The sequence below is a fragment of the Perissodus microlepis genome, chromosome 7 (genome assembly GCF_051167445.1).
Source record: "Perissodus microlepis isolate ML-2025 ecotype Zambia chromosome 7, ASM5116744v1, whole genome shotgun sequence".
In the NCBI taxonomy this organism is placed as follows: Eukaryota; Metazoa; Chordata; class Actinopteri; order Cichliformes; family Cichlidae; genus Perissodus; species Perissodus microlepis.
In genome coordinates, this window is record NC_140467.1 from 51,354,882 (window position 1) to 51,371,063 (window position 16,182).

General features: G+C 37.8%; 1 protein-coding gene across 17 annotated transcripts in view; it reads left to right on the forward strand.

The window, feature by feature from the left end:
- mast4 (microtubule associated serine/threonine kinase family member 4) overlaps positions 1-16,182 on the forward strand; it is a 101,601-nt gene that overhangs the window by 63,855 nt on the left and 21,564 nt on the right. For 9 of the 17 annotated variants that reach the window (XM_084935772.1, XM_084935777.1, XM_084935776.1 and 6 more), the window contains 13 exons: positions 6,775-6,863; positions 9,427-9,496; positions 9,739-9,759; positions 10,858-10,936; positions 12,076-12,230; positions 12,333-12,408; positions 12,494-12,703; positions 12,830-12,931; positions 13,766-13,898; positions 15,269-15,330; positions 15,451-15,542; positions 15,725-15,933; positions 16,023-16,161. In XM_084935772.1, coding sequence (XP_084791898.1) covers positions 6,775-6,863; positions 9,427-9,496; positions 9,739-9,759; positions 10,858-10,936; positions 12,076-12,230; positions 12,333-12,408; positions 12,494-12,703; positions 12,830-12,931; positions 13,766-13,898; positions 15,269-15,330; positions 15,451-15,542; positions 15,725-15,933; positions 16,023-16,161 — 1,437 coding nt within the window. The other 8 variants (XM_084935774.1, XM_084935778.1, XM_084935781.1 and 5 more) reach the window with 6 other exon arrangements.

Genomic DNA, 16,182 nt, shown 5'->3' on the forward strand with positions numbered 1-16,182 from the left:
GTCCTTCAAATAATGTAGTCAGGCTCAGATATGCGTCTTTACAGAGCAAAAAGTTTTATTTTCTACCAAATGGATTTACATGCACAGTTTCTGGAGCTTTGAGTGGCAGCAGGGACCGTGTTTACAGTAGTAGGTGTATGAGGCCAACATAATGCTGGGTGTTCCCGTCTTGCCTGTTGTGCGTTATTTGCTTTGTGCAGTTGAATGTGTTGTTGAGGTAGTCTCAGGTTTCCCACATGGATCATTCATATTAATTTACAGTGAGAATGTGACAATGGGGATGGTTGTTTAATTGTTTGCTGTTGATCTTGTTTCAGTATGTGTCCATTGCCAATAAAATGTATTTTATTCTGACAAATTTTATAAAGTCCAGCTCCAGAAGACATGCTTTGATGTCATTTATTAGTTGACATGTTAAAGACTGACTGAATTAAAAATGTTTTGCTGGTTTATGGGATTTGGTGTGTGTAGACACTGGTTTATTGCTAAGCCACTTGATCCCTTTTTTCCCCTCATATACAGTATGACATGGCTACAGTACTGGTGAAGCTCATATACTGAAATTTATTTTTAATCCATGTCCTGACCTATTTTGCAGTGCAGAATAGCTTAACATGAGAGACTGGCAGTTTTTCTGGACATCTTGCATTATTCATAAATGTGTTTGTCTTTTTCCCCCCACTGTTTGTGACAAGTTACCCGTTTATTCACGAATATTATTAAATAATTAATGTAATGTAGATATTAAGATCTTTATATACCAGTAAATGAGATGAGATGAGCTGGAATGGATTTCCATTTATATTTTCTTTTCATTACTTATAGAATCGGTAATGAGGAAAAAAGGGAAGGAGGATAAAGTAAGCTGTTTTCTGTAATATTTAATTTATGCCAAATTGACATTAGGTACAAAGTAAATTATGTCATAAACCAAATGTGAAAATATATATTTAAAAAAAGGTGCAGATACAACTGGGAGTAGTTTAAAGGAAACAGCTGCCTTCAAAAATGAGCAGCTAGGCTTTTTACCCAAGCAGCAAGTATTTAAATACTATTAATAGAGTGGTGTGTGTCGTATGTCTGACTTTGAATTTGGGTTTGTCAGCACAGAGTTGCAATTTGTGTGTCATTGCGCTTTGTCAGCTCACCTGACAGCTGTGACAGGGGAGCAAAACTAGCGGAAGTTAAAAAGATTAAACATTGCTTTTTGTTGACATGGGTCAGGATCAGACATTTCAGATTTATCTGGAATCAAAGGAAATCAAAAGGCTTTATCTATTTTTGCCTCTTCGTGTGTCCCGAATAAGTAACCAAGCTGAATTCTAAGAAATTGCTTCTGACAGATTGAAACTACTGTGTGTTTGAGTAATGTAGGTTACTGTAAAATGAGTCTTAAAAGTAAGGTAAAAATAAAATGAGCTCTGCTGTGAATTCATTTTTATGAGCACCCTTAGAAAGTATTTTTAGTGGTTTAAAAGAGGAATTTGTAGTAGTGCTTGTGCGTAATCCAACAATGGTTTGCTGATCTGGACAAGTTTGCATAATACTGAGACTTTTCAAATAGTTATGGATCCATTCCAGGAATCTCACACATCTGCAGTACAGCATAAATACTGGCCTACTTTCTCACTATCATCTTTGCCCAGGGCTTCTTTATCCCCCCCCTTTAAAGCTTCACTATACCAACATGATTTCCCCCCCTCACTGTGGCCACAGAGGGGCTTCTACCAAAGCTCAGCTTAACATCAAATGAGATGAAGATGAACTGCATACTGTCACAAATTGTGGAAGTCTTTTTGTGAAGTAATCCAGGAGCAGTTGTTTAAATCTCTCAATGAGTGGCAGTCAGCTCTGTAATAGGAGTCATGAAGGTACAAACACTGGGGTGGGCAATGTGAAGGTGAAACAACAAGAAGCTTGATTGGGCGACAGTGTGGCATTCACTTGGCTGAATGCTCGTAGAGGGTATAAATAGATGTCATTAAATTTGATCCTCTACGAGAACCTGTGTACCAGATATTATTCACTCAGTCCCCATCACGATAAATGATTAACGGAACATGTCCACAGTCATGATTCGCTCTAGAAACCAGAGTAAACAAGGATGACTGGGATTTCAGTCAAAATCGGATTTCCCTTCTGATGTAGGGAGATCAACTTGGATTTTTGAGTGCCAGTGGGGTAGCAATATAACTACAAGAAGCTACAAGCAGCTTATGATGCTACACTGCTTTGTTTCCTGTTTTTTGTCAGAGCAGGTGTTTCCTGGGCTTTAAAAGGTGAAGACGAAAGTTGGCCAAAGGGCATTCAAAATTGTCAATACATCGGATCTGACTTTGGTTCATGTTCTCCTCCATATGAGTTTAAAAGAATTTCCCCGGTTTCATAGAGGGGTCGCTTTAATTGAACGTGTTTTCCGCTGTGATAGAAAACTATTACATTTGGAACATCTGTGTTTTACGAGGCACATAATATTGAAGTTGAAATAAATTGCGTATACATTGGTGCTTCATTGGATATCCAAAAGGGGGGAAAAAAAGAACATTTGCAGTGCTATTTTAAACAACTTCCTGTGAGGTTGCTGCATGCCCCTGCATCTATGATCTCAGCTTTGATGCTACTCTGCTAAATGTGCTAACAGTGCTGAAAGTATTGTAAACAACAGGATGGAAGCCAGTTAGCTGGAGGAAGAAAAAAACAGGAAAAAAACCAAACCAAACCGGAAACCACTTTTATGACACATCATTCCCTACCAGCACAACATATGAATAGACATTGAAACTATGATGGCTGTTATATTCAGGTAAAAACGGCTACCTGTGGTGTTTCTGTGGTGTCAATAAAATGTAAAATTGTATCCAAGCATGTGAGTGAGCAAGCATATTAATGTAACTATGTAGCTGACTGTTTTTTTGCACTTGAAAAGAGAGAAAATATGTTAACATTGTAATAACGATATCTTGCCAGGTCTGGTTAATTCAATTGGCAATGAAGTCAGTGCTACAATGTAGCAAAATGTTGGTTAATCTGGCTACAACAGCATCATTAAAATAGAAATACTGTAGCCAAAACTGCTACGCTTTTAAATTGAAATAAATGAATATTATTAACTTAGATTGTGACTATAACAGATGGCTTTAAAAAGAGTGACCTTTTGTGCACCAATCTTACTGTGATACACCCACAGGTACAACTGAAGGTTCTTATCTACATCTGATACTATGATGTCACCGTGTTTCTTACCAGCCACCTACCCACAATGACCTTTGTACCTTTTATTCACCTTGGTAAAAGCAACATATTATTTTAACATAGCATCTAATTTGTGCCCATAAACTTGTGCCTGATATATTCAGATGTTGTTTGGTAACCACCGAGCAGGACCTGAGTATTGCAGAAGACACACAAATTAGTTATTTTTAAGTATATATCAGTTTGAGTGCTTTAAATGTTTATTTCTTTAAAGGAAGAAGGCTCCTGTGCGTTCTTTCAGTACTTTTTCTTTCAGTTGCTTAAGTCTGCCCAAAGTTCATCTGGGAAAATAATGTCCCATCAAGTCCAACTACTTCATTTAGCACAGAGCCTCTTCAAAGAAATGTAAAATTAGTGGAAGATATTGTAGCAACCTCAGGAGGCATCTGCAAAGTGAGCACAAAAAGATTAATGGGACCATAAATGCTGGAATGAATTTAGTGGTGATTTGTTGTGTTTATTGTAGTTGTACAGTTAGATTACAATTTCTGTGGGTGTGTGGCGTAGTTTCCAGTGTTTGTTTGAGTGACAGCATTGTTTAGATAGCAGTAACCAACATTTGGACTGCAGTTAATCACCTGTAGTCTGTGTGCATCTTCAGTGGCTGTTAAATGTTGAATACAGAAGCATTCCCATAACCATGTGGATTGGTTTTATAAATCTACAGTGCTTTGATACATTAATAAGTCATTTATGCAGATTTTTGTAGGAACTTTACAGTACATGGTAACTGTAATGGTGCAATTGTAACCAAGCAGCTGTGAGAGCCTGATAGTGAAGACTAAATGACAGTTTAGTGTTGGTAAATCTAGCTTCCAGTACTATAATTTAACATTTACAGCGTTTCTCTCAAGTCGTAGTGGGGTTTTGTAATTGTCACTTTTTGGGCTGCAAAAATCACTCACACTTAAAAAAAAAAACACCTTCCAGTACAGGACTATGTTGCTGCTGGACAGCATTTCTAAGCCACATTACATTTTGTTACAAGGTATAAATATGGCCGTTTCTATCATCCTGAGCAGTGTTTCTGAAATCGTGTCTTTTGAGAGGACAGAGCATTGAGAGCTTATTGCAGCACATCAGCTGTGATAAAAGTTTCTTGTTTCTCTTTGCTGTTGCCGGTGTGACATTGAGAGCTCTGCAGTGGCACCTCTTTGAGTGTGTCTGCAGCGGTGTTAACGTAATCATGAGGGACGCCTGCTCACGCCGCACCACGCCATTGCAATTTGATCAATCTGTGCATTCACTGCAACACACAGGATGACACTGACTTTTCTCTGTAGCTCCAACATGTATGGCTGTTTCCTCTGTTACTGCAGTAAAATACTTTTCATGCACTTGTCTTATTTCTCCCTCAAAACATTTTCTCTCTTTCAGTAAAGAAAAAAATGGAGGAGAAATGTGTTTGTAGGAAAATATGAAATAACATTTGAAAATTCAGTTGGAAATGGTTCACATCTCTGAGGAGGTTATGTAACAGGGTGTCATTGAATGTCTGACCTTGAAGTGAATTCATGTTCTTCAGGCATTATGTGTTTCCACTGACAGCCTCTAATTTGAAATTATAAACCCAGCACGAACTTCATTGAACAGTGAAGGTACTTTTATACTGAAATATTTCATTTTTTCCCTCAAGGTTAAAAGCTGCCCTTCCTTTATGAGTCACATGGTATTGGTCACAGTGGCTCCTCATGAGTCATAGTCCTGTATTAAATTGACCAACAAATATGGAAATATTATGAAGGCTGTGCAAAGAACCTGCTTTTTGTTGACTGAAAGATGATTTTGTTGTTAATAGTGTCTCTTATTTTAATGGCTGTTGGCTAGAGGACTGTAGCCTCCCTGTGGAGTATATTATGTTGAGGGCAAGCTTTGGCTTTGTAATTGATCTTTATGGCAGAAATACATTGCAAATACATTTATTTTTGAATAAGTGGAATGGATGTGTAGATTGATAGTAAAGTCAGACCTTTGGTGTCTGCAGGTACACTTTCAAACCAGTTTTAAGAATATTTTTTTCAATAATATTGGTGACATTTAGGGTTTGTATACCATCTACATATCCCTTTCAGACCTGGATCAATTTCCTCATGTTTCGAACTAAGAAGAGAAAATGTTTTCCAGAACAAAACTGATAGTATCACATATGTTCAACGTTGCAAGAAAGAATTTTTGTTCTTTGTTGCTGACCTGTCTTAGCTAACTATTCTTGGCTGCTCTTCATATTTATACTTAACAAATCAAAATTTCAAAGCTTCATGCTGTGGGGTTTGCCTTCTTGGCTGGCAAAGAATTGATTCTAATTGCTATTGGATTCTTGCTTATATTCAAGCATTTCAAAATATTTAGTAACAGGTAAATTTTACAATTCAGTGTTTAATTATTCACTTGCTGGATTCTGCAAGTGTGTATGTCTGTAGTAAGTTTGTTTCAGAATCAGTATAATACCGCTAACATGCAGCCTACATCATCTCTGTGTCTCTCAGCTCAACACACTGACCTCTCATTAAATAAAGAGTTCATGTTCTGTTTCACAAAGCTTGCTTCTCATGTCAGTGTCCAATAGGGGTGGGGGAAAAAATCGATACTGTGTAGTATCGTGATATTTTGTTTGCTAATAATGTATCGATACAGGGACAGCAGAAATCGATATTTTGTTACAAAAAAGGTTTTTGTGCTCTGACTTCAGAGCATGTTGATCCTTTTTCTGAGCAAGAATCCTGACACTGTCCAAATGTGTTTAACTTTTTTTATGGCAGCAATAAATGACAGTTTACTTATTTTAATTTAAGACATGTTTTATTTTAATTAAGTTTAAAACTTTTTTATTTAATGTAAAATTATATTTTGTTTTAATTTACTTTCAAATTCTTCAGTTGCTGAATGGGCTGCATAGTTTTCATAAATTTCATAGTTCAGAATAGCTATAATTGTACCAGATGGTTGCATTCAGTTAAGTTGGACTAGATTGTAATACAAACCGTTCAGTTTGTCAACAATAAAACTGACTAAAATGAGAGACTGAGTGTGAGACTTTGTTATTAAATTAAATGAATATTGATAAAGTTTACCTTTATGTACAGAATCTGAATATCGCAAAATATTTTAAAAAATTGCAATAATATCGTATCATGCGTTAAGTATTGTGATAATATCGTATCGTGGGATGTATGGTGATTCCCACCTCTAGTGTCCGAGATGGTGTGATGAAAGGCTCTTTGTGTAGTATCAGGTAAATAGTGCATCTCATATTGATTGAACAATCTTAGCACAATATTCATGCTGAAGTCCATGTATCAGTCGAGCTAACAAACAAAAGCGAGATGCTTGTGTCAGTGGTGAGGTCAGGATTTTGTTGATTACATTTCAAAACTACCTGCCTAAGGCTCTGAAGCATGCACTGTTATCTTTTAAATAACCCATAACCCTTTTTTATGTTATACCTCTATTTTCTGCTTCATGTGTCTTGTCAGTTTTACAGCCATGATCTTTCCTGACTAATATGGCTCTGTGGTTTCACAGCTGCAGAACGAGCAACAGAAAAAGCCTGATAGGAAGTGGCCAGTCTTCAGGTTTACCACGACCCCATTCCCCTCTCTCATCTCTCACAGGTAAATGCATGTCCGGCACATCTCCTAATGTATGAATGCTGTGGAACGGCCCCATTGTTGGAAACATATGCACTGGGTGCATAGAAGAGGAGCCATTAATACAATATGTTCTCCAACAGGAATGCAGTCTATTGTGTAACGCACAAAAAAAGGTTGAAGAACAACACAGGAAAGTTCACAGTACAGTCTGTGCACCAACAGATAATCTGTATCCACAGGATGCACTTTCTGGTACCCTCATACAGGAAAATCTGGTTAATCAGCACTGGGTACTGCTAACTGACTCTAAACCGAGATGAAAAACTTTACTTTAAAAAATAAAATAAAACACTGAAAAATACAGATTTTTATGTTGTGCACTTTATTGTCTGTGTCAGGTCTGTCCTGTCATGTTCGGGTAACAGTTTAACAGCACAGTGGCAAATTAAATGCAGTGATTATTTTGTGTGAGGAAGTGGTGGCCTGCAGACAGGAAATGCACAGGATTGGGGAGGGGGGGCAGCCCTCATTTACCATAGGGCGTTTTATTTCCTGCCATTGGTCAGGAAAAACAGAGTCTCAGTGTTTGGTCTGTATTTCAAGCTTACGAGAAAGCCCAGGCTCTAAAGATGGATTCAGACCCAGAAAGCACCTGTGTTCCTGCTAATGAAAGTATCCAGCTTTGGGATTACTTAACACTGTGGCTCAGACGTAGCATTAGTTCAAAAGGTAAGAAAAACACTTTTTCAGTGCTGTCAGATAGCTAAGTGCATTGATATATATCCTGGTTATGTTAAATAATAAGATGGGTTTCTACAGAAATGTAATATTTTTCTATGTAGTGAAGTGTAGGAGAACAAATTTCTGTTCATGATCATGAATTTGTTCATAAAAGAAAAACTCAGACCATATTTTGTTCCTTTTGCAGAATATTGATAAATAAAAGCCACTTTAAACTGTACTTTAAGGAGCTGTGATTAAAGCACTTAAATATGTAACATTCATGGCTTTCTATTATTCAGTGGCTCCATCGTTGTTCCTCGATAGGGAAAAGGCCCGTGTGTGTGAGCACATGAGGTGGTCGCATTGTGTTTAATTAGCTAGTTAGTTCCTGTCTTTGTGAAGAATGTTATTATGTCTGATTAATACGACACCATGGCTTTGTTTCTACATTATGTGTGTAGAAACACAACTCCTTTCTTTAACATTATATAGATGATAAAAACAAGTAAGTCATGCATATAATTTATAAATTAGTTTGTCTTTTTTTCTAAAGCAGGCAGACATTTATAGACCCAGTTTAAAAAGGAAAAAGAACTTGTGCATATGAGGAGTCGTATACAAAGCTCTCTTCTAAAGGCAATATTAACTAAGTTACATTTAATAAGGGAGTGAATGACTGCTATAGAATCTGAGAGGGGAAACAAAAGAGAACACATTTAGCCCATATATACAGTTGCATACATTGAATAATATTGGTTTTTCAGATGTTTTCTAAAAGTAAATAACAGTGTTGGAATTCTAAATTCACTAAAATTTCACTTTGTCTAAAGCATTTTGTGCGACTCACTGAATTAGTTTTAATTCATTAAGCTCAGAGAACAATGCATTATTAATAGATGATGCAATGTTTTCAGCTCACAGTGTAAACATGTATAGATATTATAGATATTATATCTTTTGTTTAAAAAAAATAATATAAAATACGTGACAAATGTGATGAACTCTGTATCCCTATTTTATCCAGTATTGCCACAAATACTGCTTTTACAGCCTCCAGAGCAGGCGTGTTTTAAATGGTAGAAAAGAGATTAAGTCATATAATCTCTTTTCTACCAACGTGGTGTGGAGTCATCTCGGTCTTGGTTTCTTTTGAGAACTCTCCAACATTTGACAGATTTGTTTATGTTGATTTAGAGATGAAATATTTAGTTTGGAAACTGGTTCAGCACATCAACAGGAGAAAATATCTTCTTGATATTCTTGATAACTTTTTTAAAGAATCAGCAGTCCAGCTTCTTCAATATGAAAATGTACTTTTTTGTGGCTATAACATCTGTCCTAAAATTATCTAAACATTGATAGATATCAGGAAAGCAATGGTTGTTTGCGCCTTAATCTATTTTCACTGAACTTTCTGTCATCCACCTAATTTTTGAACCACTTATTGAACTCTTATTAAACTCCCAGCTGTCATAGGGTAAGCAGAGGCGTATATCCTAGCCAGGTTACTGGTTCATAATGGGGCTTACACCGAGAGACAGATGGTTTCACATCGACACACATGACAAATTTAGAATTACCAGTTAACCCAATATGTATGTCTTTGGACTCTGGGAGGAAGCTTGAGTATCCAAAAGGAATCTAGAGACACACAGGGAGAACATCCAAACTCCAAACAAGACCTGATGCAACGATGCTGATGACTTAACTTTCCGTACAGTTTTGTGTATTGTAATTCATTTTTATCTTTTAAGGAATTCTGTTTCAGACATCCGTATTGTCTTGTTCATGTTTTTTGGCTCGCATTTCATTTCCCTCTATAAAAGCACTGTGTCCTCTTTTCTCTTTTTCCTCCTTGTAGGAACAAGCCCACAAGACAGTCCTAGAAACTTCTCTCCTAGTGCCTCTGCTCATTTCTCATTTGCACGAAGGTAACCTGACCAATTTTTTTTTCCCGTCGTAAACAAATCAGTAAGTAAAGCTCTTCGTGAGACAGATGCAAATTCTTTAAAAACAGATGTGAAGTCATTGAGTCATTAAAGAAGTCTTTTCTAAGCCAGCACGTGTAAATATTCAGCTGCTCATCTGTTTATACTTACAAATTCAGCATCAGGAACATTTTACACCATTTGTCAACACGATATCATATAATTCTGTATTTCTCTATCCACAGTCATTGCCACAGAGCAGACAGGTAAACTCGTGTTAGGCTTTGATTTTCTGTGAAATATTTATTACCCCACATCTGTCTGAAGTACACTTTATCATTCACATGTCCTTCATTAGTGTGCCTCACAGTAAAGGGGACACATTATGTTTTTAGTTTAAGTCTAAGTGCCAGATATACATATTGAATAAGGCTAAAATTTGGCAAAGTAAACAAATGCAAACAGAATCCCAGAGAGCTAAAAAGTCAGATCGAATGCTAGTTGTTTTTTCCTACTTTGCAACCAGCTGTGTTTTCTCTCCCAAAACATTCTTTTGAGTTGTCTTTATTTTTCCATATTTTTACAAATAGCCAGTGTTGCAAGGATGACGCTACAGTCATTTGGCAACAGTGGAGTAACTTTTTACTTGCTGTGTAACTTTTGGTATTTTTTTAGTAGGCGTTTTCCATCTCAGCTGGCTCGGGTACCAGGCCGATCTACTAGGTCTTAAATGGTTGTTAGGAGAAGAGAGAGAAGATGACACATGGTTCTAATTAATGTCGATCAGTTTTTTAATTAATGTTTACTGTCAAGAGGATGAGGTGCTGCTCACAAGCACCAAGTGTTGGCCAGTGACAAGAAAGTGGACTTTCAAATTGGTCAACAAAGGGGCTGCAGGCCAAGATGTATATGAGCAGTATAATTTACTTAAAACTGTAAATCATGCAGAGGTGGCGCTCCACTCTATTGGAGCGCCACACTAACAAAGCAGAGCTGAAATGAGTATAATATGTCCCCTTTAACTCTGAGCCTTTGTTGTACTTCATTTTAACCAATAGTTTTAGTTCTACATTCACAAACTCTGTTTCTGTATTTTCTGCTTTTTTGTACAGTGTCAAGTAACTAACAGGATTATTTTTTAACAAGAGAAAGCTCAACATTTATCTCCAAACTTACGATCATTGGAGATGTAGACGTTATCTTAAATGTTTAAACCCAGAATTTGTGTCTTTGGGGAGATGAGCATGTTTGAAAAAAGAACTTGTCTTTGTCCCAAGAGAAATTCGTCATACTTGCTGATGTATTTAAACCCATATGTTGTTATTGATGGCGTGCATCTGTTTGTCATTGGTGTTGTGTTGCAGGACTGATGGTCGTCGCTGGTCACTGGCCTCCCTTCCCTCCTCTGGATATGGAACCAACACACCGAGCTCCACTGTCTCTGTAAGCATCGCCCACTCATGATGTCAGTGTAAATATTTCATAAACAGAATCACAGATATGTGTGACATAGAATTGAACCTAGAGCCAGACCCGGTTTAAATAGATTTTAAAAGATTCAAATGTTTAAAACGGTCATAAAGCTGTGTCATCATTGCTGCCTGTGTAAAACAGGCACGAGGCAATCCCCTGCAATTCCTAATGATAAAACATTATGGTGATGAGGGTAAATCACAAGAAAGAACAAAGTAAAACAGTTTCAGAAATTTTTTTCTCTTAGTCTTTACTCAAGTTTTTACATGTGGCTCAGTGACAACATGTCTGAACTGCATTTGGAGAGCCTTTATGTTTAGTTTTTCTTACATTTATAAGAGTATAAATGTTAAACTGTTCCCATATGTCAGCATTATCCTGTACAGGAAGCCGAGCTTTGCCTACTGTACAATACGTGTGTATACAATAACACTCATTTACAGGAATTACAATGTGCCGGGGGACTGAAAATGACCCGCACTAATGCTATGTTTTTGTTTTGTGTGGCGTTTGGTCACCTAGTGCTTTTCCTGCTATTCAGATGCTCTTTGGAAGGCAAACACACAGTTTCAGCAGATACAGCATGTGTCAGCCTGTATTAGAAACAATAAGGCTTTTGGTATGCGCCAAGGGTTGGGCTCAATTTCCTTAATATATTATAATCCACGTGTTATTTTATTATTGCCATTAGTGCTGAATAATTTGCTCATTACATGGCTCAGTGTTTTAAAGGTTTACTTTTTCATTATGTGATTTCTCAGAGCAGCGTTGTTGATCATGGTGCACATGATTGTTGAGGATAGTTACGTTGATAAAACATGCTTAGTTACTTACTTTCTTGACAACAGTTACTTCGGTCTCATACACTCATATTTGTTGGTTATGCGCAGTCTTAACCTATCTTAGCATTTTTTCACTTCTTATAGTGGTTAAGCTAACAGTCTCCCAACAGCAGTCGCATATATAACACACAGACAGAAGATCTACAGGGGAAAACATTTAAAAGAAACCACAAAGACAGCCCACTACAACAATTTTTTTTCCCCCACTAAGGAAATTTTATTTTTCTTTTTCTTTTCATGTTGAATGTATATTTGTTTCATTTCCAGTCATCCTGTTCATCACAGGAGAAGCTGCATCAGCTGCCCTTCCAACCTACGCCTGATGAACTGCACTTCCTCTCCAAACACTTCTGCACTGAGAGTATCTCGGGGGATGAATGCCGCAGAGCGACGGCAATGCGACCCCGCTCACGCAGTCTCAGGTATTAATGTACTTCTGCGAATATTTTCTCTCAGATGTACGTGGCATTGGTGGGATTGAACCAGTGATTTTATTCAGAGGTTTTTTTCTTTTCTTTTTTCAGCCCTGGAAGATCTCCGTCCTGTTACGATCACGAAATTATAATGATGAATCACGTCTACAAGGAGCGGTTTCCTAAAGTGAGGACCCCCCCAAGACCTTACAGTTCTGTTTGACCACAAATTATCTGCATTATCAAACTTGCTCCGTCGCTTCTTTCTGCAGGCCACAGCTCAGATGGAGGAAAGGATTCAGGAGATCATCCGCAGCAACTCTCCTGAGACTGTCCTCCCCTTGGCAGATGGCGTGCTTGGCTTCGCCCATCACCAGATAATTGAACTGGCCCGCGACTGCCTGGAAAAGAGTCGGCTGGGACTCATCACCTCCAGCTACTTCTGCGAACTCACCGACAAGCTGGAGAGGCTTGTACAAGAGGTGAGAACATCTGCAGAAATCATGTAGATGTTTCCTCATGACAGTTCAGCAATAAGACATGTTTTTACTGTAACATTAGAGTTGCACTGCAAACATTTGTTTTCTTCTTCTGTTGATGTTGTGTAGTCCACAGAGAGGTCAGAAAGCGAGGAGGTAAACTTCATCAGAGAGCTGGTAAAGAAGATCCTTATAGTGATAGCCCGACCTGCTCGGCTGCTGGAATGTCTGGTATGTTTATGGCCTTATTTTTTTTTCTGCCTAAGTCTAAAATGTGCTGATGGGTGCTTGTCTTGAATATTTTATATGAAGTGACAGCCACTGTTTAAATGCACAAAATAATTTAACAAAAAAAACAAGAAAAGATGGAGATGGTTCATAATGAGCACTTCATCTGGATGGGTAATTTGTCTGAATGTTTTATAATTGTGTGTGTTGCTACATCTGGTTTCTTTGCTATTTAAGGTTATTTCAAATGACTCTGGAGTCAGCAGCTCAAATCTATCAGTGTAAAAAATATTCTATAAAAGTTCTATACATTTCCATTATTCAGGTAACACTTTCTGTAATTCATCTAAGTGTCTGTCGTATTACAGAATCAAAGAGAGGTTAAAGTGGCTAAAATCAGAATTAAATTTAAAGCTGTTATGACTTACTTCAGCCGAACAGTACCTACCTCATACCTGATGGCAAGATGACAAACACGGAGTAATTTAGCAGCCAAAGAAATATCTCAAAGGAGAAAGTAGAGACTACAACAAGCCTAAAGAAAGTAAATTCTGGACTAACCTATACCTAGAGAAACCTTTCCCTCACATTATAATGTTGCTCAGGCTGCTTGAGAAACTTGTTTGCTTATAAGTTTGCCATGGCAATCTAAAAAGTGAAAGTTCAACTTCTACTTCCTCTAAGCTGAAAATAAAGTGTAAATAAGTATGTTTTCCTTCGCTCAATAGAGCTCCTACTTGATCTCAAACTACAAGATCAGGAATTTGTTTACTGTTTACTTGTTTATTTAAAGTTGTTCATAGCAATATATAGGAAAGTGTTTTGCTGTCTCTTCAGGAGTTTGACCCAGAGGAATTTTACCACCTTCTGGAAGCTGCTGAAGGACACGCTAAAGAAGGCCAGGGCATTAAAACAGACATCCCTCGTTACATCATCAGCCAGCTGGGACTCACACGAGATCCTCTTGAAGGTACACGAAGGACTTCATCATCATCATTGTTGTTATTCCTAATACCATTAATACATTTAAATGCTACATGTAATATAGAGTAAATATATATTTGCATAAAGAATGTAAGTACAACACCTAATTAAAACAGATAATTTTGCATTTAATGTCAGAAACAAAAAACAGAAAAAGTTTAAGTGTAATGTTAAATGTTATATATTTAATCATCGATCATACTATAATATGTAGTATCCTGTATAACTGCAGTAAAGTTGTATTATTAGAATATATCCTTTTATTATTATTATTATTATTATTATTATTATTATTATTATTATTATACTATTATTACATCAGGAGAGCAAAGGAGTAAAGAGAGCACAGGATAATTTGTCAGGGTAAGGCTGTAAAGCAGGATTTGGCAGTTTGTTTTCCCAAGAGGCCAAATGAGAAACTGGGACTGTTGTGGAGGGGCACAACAATATGCTGAACATTGTTCTGCTCAGTATTTATTTCATAAGAGCGCTTTGAGGTGACTGCTGTTGTGATTTGGCTCTGTATAAATAAAGCAGAGTTGAATTAAATAAGCTTCTTGGTGCAGCCCTCCACAACAGTCCCTTTTTCATGGTTCCCTTTTGAAAATGAATGTCCCACTCCTGCTCTAAAGGAATGCTGGAACTGAATTGTGGAGGGAAGTTAAAGACAAAGATACTCTTGACGAATGTCCTGTACCAAACAGATCGTCTTTCTAATGACCCTCTGTCTCTCCAGACTCTGTAACCAGCAACATTCATTATGACTAATTAGAAAAGAATGGTCTCCCCACAGACCTTATACAGATCTACACAGGCGGGCTCATCAGCCAGTCTCTCCATTTATTTCCCCCGAGTGTCTCCCGTGTTTCGTTTGCCCAGCACCTCGTGCGCCGGAAGCAAACCTACGAGGAAGGACAGATGTTAAATAGTACTGAAAATGTGTTTACAAGCTCTCCAGGGACGAGACAAACAGCACACATGGACTTTGCCATGGCTGCACAGATGAACATGCACTGAAAAAGATGCAAGGTGGTTTTTAATGAGCAGTTGTTCTGGGGTGGTGATTTTCAAAATGAGCGTAAGATGTGCATTTGTGTTGCCAGTTTTGATTTCCGCCTCATTTGTCCTCAATTCAGCTTATATTGAAGTCAGCACCTCAAACCTAATAGGTGAATAAAAGCTGAAGTCTGCTGTTTTTGTTTTGTTTAAAGGGCCTGATTTCATTTAGGCTGCCTTTGTTTCAGTAACTACAATTGAAAACCTGTGTGTCAGTTTCTCATGAAGTTAGATTCATAGTTTTGTCACATCAAACCTGCTGCAGCTTTGCTCCTAATTATTTCTCTGTTTCTTTTCTAGAAATCGCTCAGCTGACCAGCAGTGACAGCGGAATTGCAGAAACTCCAGAAACAGATGACTCTGTAAGTGCTTAGACATTGATTACATTATTGATCTAGTTCATCTTTACTGCAGGCGAAGCAGTGAAATCCAGATTTTATCTTTTTGATTTGTTTTAGCGTTTATCTCGCTCTCGTCCTCAGTCTCAGAGTTTCAGCACGGCCTTGCGGTCCCGGCGGAAACCCTGTGAGCTGGACTTTGAAATGATAAAACTCATCAGCAACGGTGCCTATGGGTAAGGACGTCTCATTTCTCTATCGGACGATCCAATCTCCGCTGATAGATGGTTGGTTATAGGCTGTTTGTTTCTTCTTTGTTTCGCAGTTGACAAAACCATACTGTTATCAAACCACACTTATTTTTGCAGTTTTTCTTCTATTCTTTGCGCAGCTCATAGGTAAACTTTTTGTTCCACAGAGCTGTTTATCTGGTGCGGCACAAGGAAACTAAGCAGAGGTTTGCCATGAAAAAGATCAACAAGCAGAATCTGATGTTAAGGAATCAGATACAGCAGGCCTTTGTGGAGAGGGATATCCTCACCTTTGCTGAAAACCCTTTTGTTGTGTCCATGTATTGCTCCTTTGAAACACGGAGGCACCTGTGCATGGTTATGGAATATGTTGAAGGTCAGCACTCTATTTTATTTTAAGTGCATAGTGCGGCCGCTGAAAGCAGTGTACTTTGAACAATGTCTTCTTTGTGTTGTTCTTTACAGGAGGAGACTGTGCCACCCTGCTGAAGAACATGGGTCCCCTACCTGTGGACATGGCTAGGATGTACTTTGCAGAGACAGTACTGGCTTTGGAGTATCTACACAACTATGGCATTGTTCACAGGGACCTCAAACCTGACAAGTGAGCTGTAAACAATATTTG